The 19,800-nt window shown below is 42.3% G+C and overlaps 2 protein-coding genes across 3 annotated transcripts in view; one reads left to right on the plus strand and one right to left on the minus strand.

Annotated features, from left to right (window-relative positions):
- The first annotated feature begins 5,696 nt into the window (after window positions 1-5,696).
- Window positions 5,697-17,535, plus strand: LOC108921293 (glycerophosphodiester phosphodiesterase domain-containing protein 5-like). 2 transcript variants are annotated; one of them, XM_018730717.2, is made up of 17 exons: window positions 5,697-6,027; window positions 8,113-8,183; window positions 8,746-9,001; window positions 9,211-9,314; window positions 9,884-9,977; window positions 10,220-10,279; window positions 10,471-10,569; window positions 10,857-10,950; window positions 11,643-11,788; window positions 12,000-12,082; window positions 12,353-12,503; window positions 12,592-12,816; window positions 13,178-13,335; window positions 13,442-13,589; window positions 13,748-13,830; window positions 13,932-14,011; window positions 16,082-17,535. In XM_018730717.2, the coding sequence occupies exons 3-17, from the start codon at window positions 8,819-8,821 to the stop codon at window positions 16,192-16,194; spliced, it is 1,821 nt and encodes a 606-aa protein (XP_018586233.2). In that variant the 5' UTR covers window positions 5,697-6,027; window positions 8,113-8,183; window positions 8,746-8,818; the 3' UTR covers window positions 16,195-17,535. The 2 variants fall into 2 exon arrangements, with proteins under 2 accessions (XP_018586233.2, XP_018586234.2); XM_018730718.2 differs by having other exon boundaries at window positions 8,777-9,001.
- Window positions 17,536-18,318: 783 nt separating this feature from the next.
- The window catches only part of LOC108921292 (unconventional myosin-VIIa-like), a 29,105-nt gene continuing 27,623 nt past the window's right edge, over window positions 18,319-19,800 (minus strand). The window contains exons 43-46 of the mRNA XM_029251235.1: window positions 19,604-19,720; window positions 18,979-19,062; window positions 18,750-18,869; window positions 18,319-18,569 (exon numbers count right to left, since the gene is read on the minus strand). Coding sequence (XP_029107068.1) covers window positions 18,450-18,569; window positions 18,750-18,869; window positions 18,979-19,062; window positions 19,604-19,720 — 441 coding nt within the window. The 3' untranslated portion in view covers window positions 18,319-18,449. The remainder of the gene's footprint in view (window positions 18,570-18,749; window positions 18,870-18,978; window positions 19,063-19,603; window positions 19,721-19,800) is intronic.

The raw sequence follows: 19,800 nt of genomic DNA on the forward strand, positions 1-19,800 counted from the left end.
AGTAATTTTCTGGTGGGGCTGTAATCTCCTTGGTCTTAAGTACAGTTTGGGATCGCTGTTTAGGGGTCTGCAGCAGAGTGTTTTGCAAGTTTGTAAGACATAAACCTGATCACACAGCATGTATATTTCCTTATATAGTATAGGTTTTTCAGTCCTTTGAATTCATTACCACAAATAAATTGAAACAAATTGAAAATTAACTGAATGTATATAAAATTCCACATCAAAAACAACTCTCACCAGAAACTATAAATGATTTGGCTAAGAATTTCTCAGGAGTCTGATATAACCTGTTTTTGTTTTGGAGGGCCTGTTTACATAATTATTTACAGCAGACTGGACAGAAATTAATTGTGCCACAATGAGGCTACTGATTTGAACAAACTGATATTTCATTTCCTCATGTTGCAAACACACATGGTACCAGAAGTCTGTAACTTTTTGTAAATTCAAAGACACGTTTCTCACTGAGTAAAAATAAAAAAGCTAAACAAATAGACTTCACATGTTTATTAACAGATTAGATCCTGTAAAGCCCTCAAATACAGCTATAATAAATAAATTGAAAAAATCCTTTGTAAGACTTTTAGTATGTTTAACTACAAAAATCAATTTAAAAACTAAAATTACTAAAAATGAAAATATATTCACAGTCTCAGATTTAGTCCCAACTGCTGAAGACTGATAAATATGTAGAGTTTATCAGCTTTTGACAATTTTTTGCTTTCTTTGTTACATTGTCACTTGCCACTCACTATCAGTTTATAGTCACCAAGTCACCTCATGTTCTTCTGTGGAAAGAAACTGGAGCACATGGAGAAAACCCATTCAAACACATGGAGAACATGCTAACTCCACACAGACTGAGCAGAGATAAAACCTGTGCCCAGTTGCACAGTCCATCTGCTCTTCTTTTGGCTTTAATGGAAGATGATTCAACCGGGCTGCTGTTCAAATGAACAGCAGTTTAAGCCACCATAGCTTTCCTTAGTTGTAATTACCTACTGAATTATGGTGTAAACAATCAAAGGTTAATAATACAGAAGTAATTTGATTTATTCAAGGGTTATGTTATGTGAAAACCTTAAATACAGCAATAATAAAAAATACTTAATGAAAAAAACTTTTTAAACTTCGGGCTGTGTTACATCTAATTTAAAATAACTGAACATAAAACATTGTATTCATAAACCCCTGCAGATTGCTGACCGATTCATCCCATGAATGTTCATCTTCCTGTTATTAATCTCCAGTATCACAAACACCAAGCATGAAGTGTAAAGGACTGCAGATATGAGTTCAAGCAAACCAGTCCAACATACTTATTCCATCAGAGTGTATTTTGCTGCCAAATATGAGTCTGTCTGAAACCGCTTGTCCCATGCAGGGTCATGGGGAGCTGGAGTTTAACCCAGCAACACAGGGTGTGGGGCTGCAGGGGGAGGGGACACACCCAGGAGGGGACACCAGTCTGTTGCAAGGCACCCCAAGCAGGACTTGAACCCCACACCCACCAGAGAGCAGAACCCGGTCTAACCAACTGCACCACGACATCCCCCATATAAGTTCCAGACATAAATCCAAGTTAGAAATAGAAATACCAGAAATCACACACACACACACACACACACACACACACATTTTCAGAACCGCTTGTCCCATACGGGGTCATGGGGAACCGGAGCCTACCCGGTAACACAGGGCGTAAGGCCGGAGGGGGAGGGGACACACCCAGGACGGGACGCCAGTCCGTCGCAAGGCACCCCAAGCAGGACTCAAACCCCAGACCCACCGGAGAGCAGGACTGTGGTCCAACCCACTGCGCCACCGCACCCCCTACCAGAAATCAAGTGAATGAAAAAATTTTTAAATAAATTCGTAGATATTTATCTGAAAATTCATAACTTGAACATACGTGCTATTCAAGTAGATACTTAATGCATTCTCTGGCTGCTCTATTCCATAGAGGCTGTACTGTCTGGCACTGTAAGAGAGGCAAATTTTGTGGAAGGATTGGTCTTGTAACACAGCACATACATCAGGCTGTCAGAGATCTCAGTGGCAGCAGCTTTCATTTAGGGTGTCGCCTTTGAAGATTGAAGACCTCAGTTCTACTGCTCTGCAGTTGGTCATTAGAAGCTCAAAGCTCCTGACATGGTTTGAAGCTCGAATCACTCATGCCCTAGATTGCCATCCTGGTGAGACCTGTCACACTTCCTTGTTTCTTCATTCAGGATGACTCGTGGACTCAGTTTTGTTGAATTTATTAGTAGGCTTTATGTGCTAGAGAGACTGCAATATAAAAGACAAAAAATAATGAGCAACTGTGTGGTAGGGATTCAGACTTCAGAACTTGGGTTCCCTGGTCTCTCTTTTTCCTCTCCCGATGTCAGCTCTCTCTCGATTTAAACAGGATAACAGGAAGCCATGGCAACAACATGTTCATTTAGTGTGGCCAGATGCATCTATGCTAAGGAAGCATGGTAGTCCACATGATAAACAGGTGCAGGTGTTGGTGTGGGTTGGGCTGTGAGTTGGGGTGTTACACTGACTTGCCACTCACAGGACTTCTTGGCACTGGAGACAATGCAGAGCCAAATGAACACACTCTCATAGGGTCAGCCAAGGTGATCTGCATAACAAGGAATTAATCACAACAACAACCCACTGTAAACCATTATTTGTTTTCCTTTGCTTTCTGTTGCAATGCACAACCGATTTGTATAAGTATACAAGAGAGAACCCTGAACTTTTCCCTGGTTTATGTCTCTTAACAGGCTTTCCTATCTACTTGTTAAAAACAACTATTTTATCTTCATGCATGATGTCATACTTTGTACAGATACAGTTTTGTAGATAAATCAATCCCATTTGCTGAGTCAGTGAACTGCTGGAATAAATTATATAACTACATTTGTAGTTAATTAGCAGAAATTGTAGTCACAGCAATAGTATGATGCATTATTATGCCATTCCAAAGCCTGCAGTGAAATTTTGCCATTTTTTAAGTTTTTACCCATTGTGTGCTGAACCATGAATTCTACAGGACAGACAAATGGACGAAAAAAGGAGGAGAGGAGCAGTAGAGACACTTTGCATCTTCTCACATCAAAACTGTGTGCTGTATTTTTTTTTTTTAAATTCCTTTATTAACTCCATTTAAAAATAGAAACACTCTACAAATATACAGCTGCAAATAAAACAACCACAATACCATCACATAACTCAAACTGTGTGCTGTATACACAGTACTCTTACTTATTTCTGAAAATGAATTCTTCTTTTACATAACCTCCAGACTTTATGCAGCCCTGCATCTGAGTACACACACACACCCACACACGATGTCTACAACTGCTTGTCCCAAGCAGGGTCGCGGCAAGCTGTTGTCTAGCCTGGCGGTGCAGGGCGCAGGGTTGGGGGTAACACACACCCCAGGTGGGAGGCCAGTCTGCCGCAGAGCACCCCAAGCAGGACTTGAACCCCAGACCTACCACACAGCAGAATCCTGGCCAAATCCGCTCCGCCGTGACACCCCCCCCCCGTCCCCCCCCCGTCTGAGTACAGAGAAAGTGATTTACATTCCAAGCTTCTTGTTACACTTCAGTTCCTCTTTCAAAGGTGGGGCATGACATAAAAGAATCATATGCATTAACAGAACAGGACAGTGACTCATTCACTGCTTGTCCCAGTCAGGGTAGTCCAGAGCCCACCCTGGAATCATCAGGTGTAAGGCTTGGCGGGGTACACCCTCAACAGGCTGCTAGTCCTTCGCAGGCTTGTCACACAAAGGTAATTTTGCATTAACAGTTCACCTGAACTGCATGTCTTTGGACTGTGGGAGGAAACCCACACAGATATGGGAAGATCTTGCAGTCTCCACATAGACCGAGCTGCGTTTAGGCCTATGCACAAACCCCAAACGCACCATGAGGCTGCAGCACTTCCCACTGCAGCTCTCTGCTGCCTACAATGGGCTCGTAAAAGCCACAATCCACCAGACCACTTACATGACCAATTCTCGAACATCTCTGCCTAGGTGAATGAATAAATACTGTGTTGGACACGTTGGGCAAGAAATTCCTTACCCAGATTGCTGCATGTGGTCACAGCTAATCCTGTCACCGTGATTAAATGAAGCCGTGCTCTTGTCGCAAAAAAGTAGGGATATTCCTGAGAAATATGATCCTATTCAGATCTGTGTCGCATGAGACATGTGCTTCACACTGAATTTCTCTGAGTGCGTCTTTACAGACGTTTCTGTGAGAAGCTGCTCTGGAAAGGGGCCGCCGAGCCTCTAGCCAGATCAGAGTTTGGTTTCCTGTGCGATTCTTCCAAGGAAATATCTCTCCAAGACCAAAGGAAAGTTATGCCAACAATAAACAAAAGTGAAATGTTTAACGTCACTAAACAAACTATAATTACAGTGTAGCAGCTTATGAGGCACGAACAGTACTGTTATTAGTGTTCTGAGCAGTTATACACAATTATTAGGGTTATATTAAGTTTGCTTGAAGACTGGGTGGCCACTTCACCCTCAACTCCCCTGGTTATTCCTGTGCTTGTAAATGGCCTTTACCCTGCAGAAGAACTTTAGCTCAAGTTCAGGTTGTTTTTATTGTCATTCCTCTATATAGCTTGTATGCAGTGGAACGAAATGAGACACAGCAGCACAGAACAGAGTACAAGACAGTAAATAAATACACAGGACAGGACGTGGACGTGGACATGGGCTGTGAACTGTAGGCAGCTTGTAGTGTATGGAGTCATGCTGGGTTAGCTGTTTGCGCCAGGTGAGCGTTGGGAGGCAGCAGGGTGTTGAGTAATCTGACTGCCTCAGGGAAGAAACTGTTGCGGAGTCTGCCAGTGGTGGCGACACAAATGCTCCTGTACCTCCTGCCAGATGGCAAAAGGACAAAGAGCCCATGAGAGAGGTGAGAGGGGTCGTTCACAGCGCTGGCGGCTTTGCGGATTCAACGGTTTTTCTATGAGGTGTCGATGGTGGGTAGAGGAACTCCGATGATCTTTTCAGCTGTTCTTACAACTCGCTGTAGGGTCTTGCGGTCAGAGACCGTGCAGTTCCCGTACCGCACGGTGAGACGGCTGGTCAGGACGCTCTCTATCGTCCCTCTGCAGAAGGTGGTGAGGATGGAAGTGGAGGCGCTGCTAGTAAAGGAACTGTTCGCATTCACGTTATCTCTGTCTACTGTGAGACTTTTATGATCTTTATTATGTTAAATGGAATACAAGGGGGCACAGTGGTGCAGCGGGTTTGGCTGGGCCCTGCTCTCTGGTAGGTTTGGGGTTCGAGTCCTGCTTGGAGTGCCTTGCGATAGACTGGTGTCCCGTCCTGGGTGTGTCTCCTGTGTTGCCGGGTTAGGCTTGGCTCAGGACAAGCAGCTTCAGCCAATGTGTGTGTGTGTGTAAACGGAATACACGTACCATGTAAACTGATTTTATCTCTGTTGTATAACCCTTCCGTTGTTGTTTCCCAGGCCAAGTAAACTTTCCGGACATTGTGTTACGAAACAGTAAAACTGAAGTCTTTTAGACACTAAGACAGTAGCGCTTTATTTACTGGCCAGGCCATTAATTGCAGGCTTCAGTCAGGGTGTTCACTCACTCTCTCTCTCTCTCACACACACGCACAGAGTCTCTCTCTCTCTCTCTCTCTCTCTCTCTCTCGTGCACGACTAAGAGCGGTCGAGGTGCCGCGAAGAGCTGCGCTCCGTGTGCAGCCGCGTTCTCCCCGTGTTCGCAATACCTGGTCACCTGGCGCAGCTCGGCTATTTGAGGAGCTCCACAGCGGAGCGGAATCCTCACAGGGACTGAGGGAGCAGCATCACGTTGGCAAGGGGTCAACGGTCAATTTGACGAAAAAGGCTCTTTTCTCGTCAGGCGGCAATTTGTGAGCGAAGCGCTCCGGGTTGCGCAGTGCGGATGTGTTGCTGCGTCGGGCAAGCGGACGAACGCGGACGAACACGGAGGAGCAGGAGCTACAAAAACTTGAATCCGTCGTCTGCTGTTGTAAGTATACGCTGCCAATCTACATACTGTACCATTAATTATAAATTGGAACGAGTCAACGATGCAGACTGCGCGGAGGAGAAAAAAAACACATTATGGGGACATGATCATGTTGATGTTAAAACAATACCGGCAGAGGAGATGATCAGTGCGTTCATTCGCAGTGACATTTTTGGCTCCGCTCTCTCTCGTCCCCTCAGTGTAGCGACACGAGCGAATGCGCGAAATTGCGCTTAAAGCCAAAAAGATGGAGCTGCGCAGCTGCGCAGGTGTGCTGGGCTGCAGTTTTGGGGGGCAGTGACACCTTTACGTGCTGGAGTCAGGAGAGGGAAAACGAAAACGGAAAAGCACAGCTTAATCGTGGCAAGGATGTGTTAACAACCGACTGATTTTGTGGCCACATTATTATATTATTATATTACCGAATGGACTTTGTCTTTGACTTGTAAATTCCGTGGGGACAGCTGATCTTACATATTATTTCCAGTCAATTCCTTCACATTTTGTCAGTTTTCTTCTTGTGACAGTGAGTGCGCCGATGTGTCTAGTCTAGTACATCACAGGGAATTGAGAAAACCCGAGTAAAAAGTCTTGGGCGCTCCGTTCCATCTGACTTGTAATCTTGTAGTACTATATTTATATATACACGAACTTTGAACAATCAGTGTTGTGGTTTATTGCTTGTATAAACCTTTAAATCATAAATGTGTGTTACAAAACTCTACTAATGTTTTTCTTTTAGTTTTGCTCTTAGTTGCTTTTTAAAACCCTCAACTGGAAAAAAAAAAAGGACACAGTTCAATAGAACTGGTGGGAACTAAGTTAGTGATGTTAATGGCTCTTTTTTTAGCCGCCTTGGAAAGCTCTGGACAGCTGTCCTCAAAAATACTGTCCAGAAATATCATATGCGTGTGACGCAAGGCCCTGCGGGGCCCTTTTCCTCCCCGTCTGGGACTCACTTTCTCTGTGGCCTCATTAGATGCGCACGCTGACACTGCCTTCCTCTGTAGCACCGACAGTGTCAGGAAGGAAGAGCGTAGGTGCAGAACGCTTCCCGTAACCAAGTGACGCCTGCGCGATATTCGCACGCTTGCGATGTTACGAAAGACTGCTATTTACCCAGTTACACCGAATGAGCCAAAGACCAGACTTGTGTGTTTATGGAGGATTGACTGACGCACTCAATATTGCGCTGCCCTCAGCAGAAGTCCTGGTCTCCACGTTCACCGTACACACGTTCCTACGCATCGATCCAATGGCAGCCGCTATTCTAAAAAGAATAAGAGTCCTGGTCTGCCATTTGGGTCTGGAGTGGGACAGGAGCTTTAATACGGTGTGTAAGTCTGGGACTCGCTAGTAGGTTGCCTTCTAAATCTATAGTTATTATAGTAAATTCTAAAAATTATTGTAGACATTATTGGTAACTTGTAAAGGGGCAGCTGGTAGTGTAGTGGTTAGAACAACTGCCTTTGGACCCCAAGGTTGTAGGTTTGGTCCCCACCTCTTGCTGTAGCACCCTTGAGCAAGGTACTTACCCTGAATTACTCCAGTAAAAAATTACCCAGCTGTATAAAGGGGTAAATAATTGTAACCTTAACATTGTAAGTTACTTTGGAGAAAAGCATCAGCTGAATGAATAAATGTTAAGTTATTGGGGACAGCTGGTCATGTAGTGATTAGAGCTGCAACTTTTGGGCCCACAGGTTTGAATCTCACCTCTGGCTCTAGTACCTGTGAGCAAGGTACTTACCCAGAATTGCTCCAATAAAATTACTTGGCTGTATAAATAGGTGACTAATTGTAAGTAGTTCAACATTGTAAGTCATTTTGAGGAAAATATCTGCTAAATGAATAAATGTAAACTCATTATTCAGTACTAATGTTACACTGACATGGAATGATGGATGAATGCTGTAGCTCATGAGTTAGAAGTGTGAAAAGCGCACCAGGCATGGAATGCCAATGTAGGCCATTCATCGTGGGTACGCCTACTGAGGACCACATAACAGGAAGGGAGGGAGGTTGCCGTGACAACGGTTACCGGGCAGAGACAGTTTTTATCTGCATTTGATGCTTTGTCCACAGGAATATGGGAGAACCTGAACTGATTTGTTATAAAAGCAAAACAAGACCACCGAGTTACCTGCAAGGACAAGGTGAGCACAGGCCCACACTGAGACAGAGTCCGGATTGCAGTATTTTGGATGTTGTAAAACAATGTTGGGAGAATAATAAAATAAGATCATCTGGGACCTAAGGAACACCAGTGGAAACACTTGCAAAAATGAGAGTAAAACTCCCTAAGCCAATTTCAGAAAGTCGGTAAGAGTCTGTAGTGTTTCTACATTTCTTTACAAGAACACACAGAGATCATATCAGCCTGTGGAATGACACCCATTGCAACTACATCCTCCTTTTTATATTTCTATGTGGAGTGTTTCTGCTGAGCATATTTTTAGATACAACCATTATGCCTTACTATCTGCAAGGGTTTTACCATGTAACTACACTAATTTTGTACAGCTGGACAGGATACATATTTTTACAAAACAGAAGTTCATCGTTAGTCCAGTGTTCTGGTTTTCCAAATTAGTTCTTCCACTTCCTCAGTTCTCCAATATCTCTGATGGCTCCGTATAAGATGATCTTCTTTCAACTGCTTCTAAAAGTACTTCTCTCTTGAGCCACCAGCTCTGTTTTATTCCTGTTTTTCCACAGCCCTACTCCTCCAGATCCCTGTCTCTTGCAGGCTCCTCTCCTCAATCTGTCTGTGACTGGGCTTGTGCAGGACATGGGCCGCTCCCCAGTAACCTTATCCAGGTTGCGACTGGGCAGGCTGAAGGTGGTGCGGCGGCGGCTGCTGCAGCGCTATGAGCACCAGCCCCTGGTCTCCTGCTTGGCAGGGCTTTACGGATGTCAATGGCGCCGCTACCAACGCTCCCGTGTTCCTCCAGGTGGCAGTTGTTGTAGCAAGGTCAGAGGTCATCTGCAGCTTTGATTTGTTTGAGACAAATTTTATGGCTGTAGGTCAAGTTGGTCATAGATCACTGATATCAAAAGCTTAATGTAATTTTTCCTGCCCGTGGATTTCATTGTGTGTTGTTTTGCAATAGCTGTGTAAAGGGGCACTGTACCACTGCCATTTTTGAGATTTAGCTCAAAGGTGTCGCTCTGTTTTCGCAGCTGGAGTGCGCCAGCCTGGGGATCTTGATTGTGACCTTTGCCCTGACTCTTGTGCTCCTCTACTTATGGAGTGAGGCTCAGAACGACTATAATGATTTTGACTGGTAGGTTCCAGGAGATGCGGGCAACTACAGGCAAAACAGTGCACAGCTGGTCCCTTACGTTCAAACTAAATTGAAATCAAGAATTGGTCTGTTACTTGAAAAGTTTGTAAGTGGAATGTAATAAAGAACAGGCAAGAGGATAGCTCTTGCTAGCTTTCTTCATGAAAAGATAAATACTAAATACTTCTTTAAAAGTCTGGGACTCACTAGCAGGTTAACTTCTACGGAGAAGTAGTTATTTTGAAACTCTTTCAGTAGTGAGTCTCATGAACATCTATTAACCAAACAATATTAATTGCTGCCATCTATTTCCTTACTTAACTGTAAAACATTCTAGACTTCATTGTTTTGGTGGCAAGTCAAGTTTCATGACAGCAATGCTACCTGTTACATCCAACAAATTGTCTATAACTGGTCAATTTTCTATGACCATTATATTAGACTAGGGTTGTGTTGGTTTTGCATGAATCCCTCATCCAGTGAACACTTTTATATCATAAGATACAAAACAGAGAGGTCAGATAATAACTTATTTTTTAGAACAACAAAGAATTATGCCCTCCTTGCAGGTTTAACTTTGTGAACCTGGGCTTCTGGTTCCCTTGGTCCATGGTACTGCTGGTCATCGCTGCTGTGCTCTTCACCTATGTTTCCATGCTGCTGGTGAGTGTTCCAAAACTGCTTTAAAGTTGCACATTCTAAAAAACAACTTGTACACAATCTAACTATATTTTTTGTGACAGCTGCCCTTGTTTAGAATTGCAAGCATCAAGTCAGATGGCAGTGTTGCACTCAGTAGTGTTGTGGTGGAAATCTGTCTCTCTGTCTCGCATGGAAACCACCTGTCAGCAATACCTAGGTCTTCTGTGTGGTACTTTAGACCTGTCTGACATGCTTTTTCATAGGTGCTAGCTGTATGCCTGCTTTCTGAGGGCCAGCGGTTATACCTACACTGGGGACACAAGGTAGACCCCCACTTCCTTTCCCACTCCCCCTCTGCCTTGTCTCTTTCTGCCCGTTTCCTCATCTTCAGCATCTGCCTATAAACTTTCCCCCTCATCGACATTATTATCACGTGTTCCCCGTTTTCCAAGATAGCTGAAACATTATTCTGGGCAGTAGTTTGTTTTGTTTTTGTTCTTTTTCTGGGACACAGATTGGGATCCTGGTGACGCTGACATTCTCTATTGTGGCCACAGCTGTCCTATCAGACCTGTGGAGTGGAGAGTGGAGAACTCTTCTTCTCTCTTTCCAGGTGGGTCAACATTGCGCTCCAGTCAGCCCTCCTTCGTTAAATGGTGTATGTTCTGGTCCCAGTTTATATTTCAGCAAAAATCTACCTGTGAAATGTGTAGTGGTGTAGTTTTATAACCACAGATTATAACGCAAAGAGATGTTCCTAATATGTTAATTTCCAAACCTCTTTAAATTTTATTCCAGACTGAAAAACACCACAGAAATGCATTTTTGAACTATACTGGAAGCCTACTCACACTTTGGAAACTTCGTTGTTCTCTCCTATTTTCCTTTTCTCATTGCTAGGTCACAGCACCCTACCTTCACGTGGGTGGGGTTTTAATGATGACAGCCTTGTCTTGGCCAGTAGCACTACACTTTTTCTGTATCAGTATCAAAAGTAAGTATGAGGGTACAAGGATCAATACAATCGCTAATATAGTAGGCCCTAGAACTCTCTTTTTTGAAGTTTTTGTAAATCAAACTTTGTTTACTATACAGGGGAAGAATGAGGATTTGTGACACAGGTGTTACAGCAATGAATGTTACCCACAGTTTAATGAAAAATCAAAACCTGAACTTACACACCTGTCTAACTTTAGTGAGCATCTCTCCTTTTCATATTTGTGATCACAATATTTATGACTCCCATGGGAAACATGGTGGTTGTTGCTAGGGTTCCAGTTATGTCAAAACTGAAACAATTGTTTCTATTAAACTGCTGTTTTTATCTGTAAAGCCAATGGTGTTTTGTCCAGTGTTTGTATAGGAAAGTTTTTATTTCATCTTTCATTTTTGGCAGTTTTTGAAAATAGATACCCTTGCTGGGATTTCATATTGAAACCTTGTTGGTAAGGGTCTAGTTCCCTAATAATTTCATTAACTGCTGCCAAATGTTCCTCCTCATATGATGTAACAGATTCATTGTCAGTGGAAAAAATGTTGCTGCTTGATAATTATTAGTTGTGTCTGTCTATGAAGGCTTAGATGTTCAAGTCCCTGGGACTTGCCCTTTGGTTCTTGCAGTTTTTCTGACCCAGGTGTATTGCACCCTTGCTGATCTTAGTGCTGAACTGGATGTTTCGGTTACAGTGTGGCGTGCAGCTGTCCTGGGGCTGTTCCTGGCACTTCTCCTTGCCTTGTACCTCGTACCACTGGGGATGTACTCACCCTGCATCAAGGATGAGGGGACCCTAGGCCCTGCCCCTGCTCTCATCGGACACAGGGGGGCTCCCATGGTAAGTGACTTCATCCTCTAGCACCTAATGTTAAAGCTGAGCCTCCTGGCTAACTGTAAAATTAACCGAACAAACCCTGCTTTTCATCTTGGTGTCTAGATCCTCCACCTCACATTCGCCTTCATAGACTGCTTGTAGTTTTCTGTAAAATCTCAGAGAGTTGTAGGAGCAGACATCATTAGCCAATTATTGTTTTGTGTGTGGCCAACAGTTGGCACCGGAGAACACAGAGATGTCTTTTGAGAAGGCAGTGGAGGCGGGGGCCCAGGGCTTGGAGACAGATGTTACTCTCAGGTAGGCTGGTGCATAGTGTTTTAAGACTGGTTTTGTTTCTTGCTGAGACAGCTTGTCCGTCTCCAAGTCAATCAGTTACCCAGTAAATCTCTCTCTGCTTGGACAGACTTCCTGTTATTGACTGTTATACCTTTGAACACACAGTACATAGTGAAATGCATACCAGAAAAAGACACAGACAGCATTTGCAAACAGTGGGATTATGAAATTCTGCTAGGTGTTGTTGCCATAGCTACAGCGTAGTCATGTCTGGGGGCTCTGTCGTTACAGCTATGATGGCGTGCCATTCCTCATGCATGACAGGACTTTACAAAGGACCACCAACGTGCAGGAGGTGTTCCCAAACCGAACAAAAGAGCCAGCTGCCATGTTCAGCTGGAGTGAGCTGGAGCAACTCAATGCAGGGGCCTGGTTCCTCTCGGTGAGCGTGGGCCATCTCAAAGCATCTTTAGGTTCTAGTTTCAACACCTTGCTGGTATTGTATTGAGCAGCCTTGTTCTCATCTTCAGAGGGACCCATTCGGTAGTGCCTCTTCATTGAACAAAGCTGATCAGGCTCGTTCCCGGAACCAGTCCGTGTACACCCTCAGGGGATTCTTGGACCTGGCTGCCCGGCACGATCGGCTGGTGATCTTTGACTTGTACCGTCCACCTATCGGTCACCCTTACAGGGATACCTGGATCACACGCACACTGGAGGTCGTTCAAAATGAATCTTCCATCCGCTCCAGCCAGGCATGTTTCTATGCACTACCCTCCAGTGTTCATCCTGGATACATGGGCATGTTGGTTGATTATTCTTGGGTGTGTTACAGCTGAATTTCCCTGACTGGCTGTTTTTAAGAAGATATTTTCATGTTGCTTTCCCTTTTGTTTTCTGAAGGGTATTTGTTTTCTGGTAGTCCTTATTTGACTAGTTGAATGTGTGCATGTGTACCTTCTGATGCTCTGTGCATATGTTTTGTTTAAATCTATGCAAATGTGTTTACGTAAACGTGTGCGCATATAATATGTCTTTAGGAATTTCAGGGATATGAAGCCTAAATGTATACCTGTATGTGCTTTATGTGTATGTCTGAACAATTTGTGCCTTCAGGTGATGTGGCTGGCTCCAGAGATGAGGTATCTGGTACAGGAGCTGGACCCTGAGCTCCAGCAAACCTCAGGGCAAATGGCTCCTATAGAGGAATTGCAGGAAGAGGGCATTGTAAAGCTCAACCTACACTACAGCACCATGTCTCAGAAGCTAATCAGGTACTGCACCTGCTAATGAATCTCATCTCCACACTTTCATAGTAAACTCACACTAACCTGTATATACAGTGTATATATATATATATATGTATGTGTGTCTCTGCAGCATGTATGCAGCAGTGAACATCAGCACCAATCTTTACGTAGTAAGCCAGCCCTGGCTCTACTCGTTGGCCTGGTGTGCTGGGGTCCAGTCCATCACTACCAATGCCCCCCAGATACTCATAAACCTGTCCTTCCCACTCTTCATCATGGTGAGGAACCCTTAGCTGTCAGTACATAATTTTCAAAAGCTGTGAAGTGTACCTTATGTGCTCTTGCTATTGGATTTGCTTCTCAAAAGAGGGGTAAAGGTCACATTTTATTGCTACTATGAGATTGTTGACATAATTTCTCCATTTGTGAGTGTCAGACTCCGGAGCAGTACAGGTTGATGTGGGTGCTTACAGACATTGTGTCAGCAGTCCTTGTGATCCTCACCTTCTCCTTCCACTGGTGAGTGTGAGCCATGGAAGCTACCAGCCCGCAGTAACACATGCAGGTAGAGAGTAGCTTGGTTATGTGTTAAGAGTTTTATGTTATTGGGGCTTGTTTAGGTGGAGGGAGCGTGGTCTGGCTTTTTGTGCAAGCAGCAGGCCAACTCAGGACAACAGGCTCTACAGCAAGTTTCGGACAGGTAGGAGAACACCTGCCAGGTGTAAGCAGAGCCTCAGAGTTGTCCCCAATTTGGGTTCTATAGATTGTTGTTGGTTTACATTAAACTAAATTTGAAAAGACCTATTTGACAGTTCCAGTAATTGGTCAATGGAGCTTGAGATCAGAAAAGTGACACCAATACAGTTTTTAATAACATTTCCTTAGTAAAGATAATGAAATGTGCACTCATACGTGTGAAAAAGTAATTTTCCCCTCACATTCAATAACTGGTTGTGTGGAAAAGTCCTGAGTCATGCTATAGAACATGCTGAGCTAAAATTTGCTGTTACCTCATGTAGCCTAAACCTGAGGCCCTAGTAGCCACAGGCCAAAACATGCTGTAGGCTGATAAGCCCCCCTCCTTTTTGTATTAAAAAAACCCACTGTCTGCACTGGTGGGAGAGTCACTTTGCTGAGTTGTTTCCCAGCATGCTGTTCTCCACCATTGTACTAACCCCAGAATGAAGGCGAAACTGCATTGAACCTGAGACGTATGTGAAATTCTTTGACAGTTTCGCCACCTTTAGGTGTAATGATTGCAACGACATTCTTCCTGTAGCTGCTGACCAAGGTCTCACATCCCTGGGGAAATTTTGGCCCACCCCACCATACAGAACTTTAGCATTTTCATTCTTTTCAGCACAAACAGCTTTTTACCACTTTTCAGATCTTGCTGCAACAACTGTCAGATGCAGGTCATGACTTTGACCAGGCTGTTCCGTAACTTTAATTTTGTTTAACTTTTAGTTTTGTTTAGTGGGCAGCAGGTATAGCGTAATGGTTAGCTGCCGCTTCTGAACTCAAAATCCACAGGTCTGAATCCCACCTTTAGCTGTAGTGCCCTTGAGTAAGGTACTTACCCTGGGAAAAGCAGTGTAAGTACCTTAACACTGTAAGATGCTTTGGAGAAAAGCTTCAGAAAAATTTTTAAAAGTTTCTTTCAGCTCTTCTGATGTTGTTGTTTTTTTTTAATTGTTGTTTTGCTGCATGACCCAGGAGCATTTCAGCTTCATCTCACAGACAGATAGCCTGACATTATTCTTTATAATTGTGTGGTACAAAGAGAAATTCTTCTTTCCTTCAATGGTAGCAAGGTTCCCAGGTTCTGTGGCAGCAAAAAAAAGTTCAGTCAAGCTGCCACCACCATGCTTGACTGTTGGTTCAAGGTTCTTACTCTGAAATGCCATATTTATTTTCCACAAGATGTAACAGAGCTTATGTCATCCAAGAAGTTCTACTTTTGTCAGTCCGTGGAACTTTGTTCAGGACATCGTGAGAGACATCCAGGTGCTCTAAGGCAAACTAGCTCAACTTTCATGCTCTTTCTAGAGGAGAGCATTGTTTCTGTTTTGCTGCTGCGCTGCATATCCCATTTTTACAGTCTTATTGTGGACTCATTAACGCTGATCTGAGCCGAGACAAGAAATTCAGTTTATTCTGGATGTTGTTCGGTTTTTTTTTTGTTTTTTTTTTTTTTGAGCTCATTAATGATTTTATACCTTGTTTGTGGACAGATTTTGGCAGGACAAACACTTTCACTTTGGCTCTGTCCATGGTTTGACTGAGGTTCAAAGCTTTAGAAATGACAGTGTAACCCTGTTGCAAGCTGCAAACAACTTTTCCACAACATGCTTCAGAAATTTCATCTGAGTATAGTATGAGGTCCCTTTATAAATCTTGTTTATGGAAGCTGGGTTTTGCTGCTGAGGTTTTAAGTAGCTGAATGCTATGTTGGACAGGAGTTCTGTAAATCAGACAAAATTGTGGAGGAATTTATTTTTTCACACGTATTCATTAGCCATTCTTCAGAGTCCATTAGAACTGAAAAAGTTCTGATCAAAAAGCTGCAAAAATATGGAAAACTGTAAAGGGACACATTTTTTCCTAGCACTATATATAAAAAAATTCCATCTACATTTTTTGCATAGTCTAAATAAAATCGTCCCTTCCAGTCCAGTATTTTGTGCACTTCTGTTTCTCCTGAGCCATTCTGTGACACCTGAAATTGCTTCTTTCCTTTTTTAATTCCACCCTAATATTATCTCAACAGAGATGAGTGACGTGTGGTCCATTTCTAGCGTCCATGGTCCAATTGGAGGACGGAGTCCTCCACTCACACCAAACCTGTCTGTCATCTCAGAGCTTCAGGAGCCTTCCCCTTGAGGGATGGAGAAACTAAAAAGAAAAAAACAATCCTCAAAGGGCCTCTAAACTGGTGGTTCACGCGTCAGCTTTTATTACAGACTTGTGATGATGGACTGAAATGTTATTTTAATCTGTGATGTGTAGGATACACGTGTCTTCACAGAAGATGGGGTGAACAAAAGCAAAGACAAAAAAAATTCTGAAATTTTGCTGTGTGAATGTAAGTACATTGACCTCTTGAAGTCCATTATGGTGTATTAAGAAGCCATTTGATATCAGTAATTTTTTACTGCATTTTGCTAGCTTACTAGTATCCCCTAATTAAGTCTGGCAGTATGTTTATTTGAGACTGTGTTTTATATACCTATAGTCTTCTGCTAATTTATCACCCCCATCCCAACCTTAATCAATGCAAGATTGACTTTGTCTGATTTATTTTATGGGATCATAATGTATCTATAATATTTATTGATTCACTTTGAGAGGGGAAAAGAGTGGGTTTTTTTTTTTTTTTTTTTTTTTTGGTGTTCTCAGGCATAGACCTTAGATAAATGAATGCCTACACAAAGACTATTCAAGAAATCGTTGTATTAATGAGTTTTGTACTGCACAGCAAACTGACATGTCATTACCTCTGGACTCCACCTACAATCATACTGCTCTGCAAAATGACTGCTGAAATGAGCTGCAGAAAATGCTGTATTGCACATAATATATTCTTTGTAATGCAAAGCTGTGCCATTGTTTAGATACATGTTTACATCAACTAATATCATGTCTCTATCTCTGTCTTATGTCTTGTCTCTAGTATCATCAAACTGTAAGTCAGCTAAGAACACAGTTCAAGGTTAAACATCTTTGTTCCTTCATATTGTACAATAAAAATGTGCAGTTTTAAAATATAACAAAAGTCCTTCTGGTAAGGAAATGGAAAAGCAGTTTTTATTTAAAAAAAAAAAAAAAAACTTTATATTAGCTGAAGTAGAATTCAGTTAGGAAATGTAGTCTCATTTCATTGGTTTTTGCCTTATAGTATCATAGCCATCCAGAACTTTACAACTCCAGTTCAGGAAGTTGTGAAGATAAGTTAGCTTTTGCTAATGTTAAATATTATACAACAGCAGTTGACAGTGTTTGTATGGTAATTTATGTCCTAGAGAGGCATGAAATGGCACTTTTGGGGAAAAAAAAAAAAAATCACATCACAATGAAAATACAATAAAATAAGGTGCTCCCTCATATCACTATATTATCAAGTTCCTCCCATGAGTACTAAAATCAAGATTAATACATATTATAAATTAGTGGTTGTGAAATTGTAAATAAGCTTTTTTGTGTTTTCATAAGTTTTTCTGGAAGAATCTGATTTTTTTTTTTTTTTTTTTTTTTTTGCCTCATAGTCAATAAAATGTACCATATTACAACTTAATAAAGGTTTGTCAATATACTCTTATGAGAAGGAAACATGGATATTAGTCAGTCTTCATGCTGAATGTGTACCTCTGGGAGGCTCTAGTTCACAGTCTCTTTTTGTCCTAACTGGAGCTAAAATAATCTGCTGCTTTTGATAAGCAAAACACATTCATTCCAGTCCCTGCAGAACCCAAACAATGTAATCATTTGTCAGATTTTTCTTTCATCAAAAATTTCTAAACCTTTCTAAGCCAAAATAAGCAAAATGTTTCTGATCTACCAATGTGAAGTAAACGAAGAAGTCAAACATCCACTTAGAAAACAAAAAAATAATTTGATTGCCCTGTAATAGGCTGGTCCCCAACCAAGGTGTTCTCCGCCTCGCACTCTGCGCTTCCAGGATAGCTGCTGCACCACTACAACCATGTAAGAAGTTGCAGAAAAAGAATAAATGAAAAACTAATTCGACAGAAAAGATGCATCACCATTTAAGGCTTTCAGAAGCAGAAATACCAAAATTGCAAAAAAAAAAAAAAAGTAAAATTAATAAAACCAACTGGATATGACTGTTTTGGATGTACCCATATCAAAGGTAAAAATTACATTAAAGCTTTTATAGTATACTTTAGTCTTTTTTTTTTTTTTTGATATGAATGAAAATCACTGAAACTAAGTATTGCTCGTCACCACACGTCATGGTATATACTGTACAACACAGAGGGCATTTAATATCCAGTTCACTGCAGATCTACATCTGATCTACATCAGCTCACTGCACAGCTCTGACATGTAGTGGTCTCACAGTGGGCAACACTATCATGTGGCATCAGTCCTATAGCTACATAACACCCTGAATGACTTCAGGAGCTTTTGTTGCTGTAATTTTTCCCCGGAGGCGTTCTTGATAAACTGCGTTGCTTAGTCATGGTAGTCAGCATCTGGCTGATGTAGGAGGTCAGGAGGTCATCCATTTTGTAACCCTGGAAGCAACCAGTCCAATTGCAACAATTCCATTATATTGCATACGAGTGCAGATAATGCTTGTATCGCAATCACAAGCGCAGTGCTTACTAACATAAAAGTCATATCTGAAAAGTATGTTTACAGTCACTGCCCATCATCACGACAGAAGCAGCAGAGCCAAATGCGGTCTCTCTTACCAGCGATGTCTCACACAGCAGCTTGCTGCCCCGCACCAGATTGCCAATGGTGATGTGGAAGTAGGTGTTTCCACTGCTCCAGTTAGAGATCTTAGTGAAGGAGTGTGTGATTAACATGTCCTATGAGAATCATGTACCAGAAGGAGACAAACACATGAAGAGTCAAAATTGTAAAGTGATACACACAAGGGCAAACACACAACTTTTTTTCTAAAATATACATACAAACCTTGGTCCTGGGATCAATTAGGCTGATACCATGTTTGTTTATTGCTATCAGTAAGGTCTCAGGGAAGCTTGGCTCTGTATTTTGCTGAGGTAGAGAGAGAACGAAAGAGAGTAACAGGAAAAGGTTACAGAGATGTGACAGTTGTCTCCCAAAGTTTTTCTACTGTGTTATTGCATCTGCAAATTCAGCAGAAATTAGAAGGAAAAGAGCCACATAGGTTCAAACCACTCTTATTGCTGCAGCTCTAAACTTTTTAGCATATGTGGTGCATTGAATAAGTTTAAAGACTGGCCCCTGTGTGACCTGCCATTGACAGATGTGGCATAACAGCTTTGCACAGGGACCAGTATTAAAAGTTATTCTGTACTACATGCAGATATATAACTGAAATATACACAAAGGCATGTAGTACAGAATAACTTTTAATACTGGTCCCTGTGCAAAGCTGTTATGCCACATCTGTCAATGGCAGGTCACAATACAACATATACTACACATACACTCACACATATTAATCTGAATTTATGTGCGCAATTTTGTATGGTGAATCATTGATTCTGATTTTAGAACGAGTACGGTATCATATTTGGTTGTCTAACAGAAAATATACACATGACAGGATTACCTTGACTTCAAAAAAGGCAGAGCCAAATGTGGGCCACTTGAAGATGATCTTCAGGAATGTGAGCTTCGCCTCCTCTCTGGACTGCCCTACCTGCTTGTTGAAGTACGCCAGCAGGAACTGCAGGCAGAAGACACGCCACCGTGAGCACCAAGTTACTGACACAACTCAACATTACAAGGAAACACTGAGGCAAGTCA

Source organism: Scleropages formosus, chromosome 4 (genome assembly GCF_900964775.1).
Source record: "Scleropages formosus chromosome 4, fSclFor1.1, whole genome shotgun sequence".
Classification (NCBI taxonomy): domain Eukaryota; kingdom Metazoa; phylum Chordata; class Actinopteri; order Osteoglossiformes; family Osteoglossidae; genus Scleropages; species Scleropages formosus.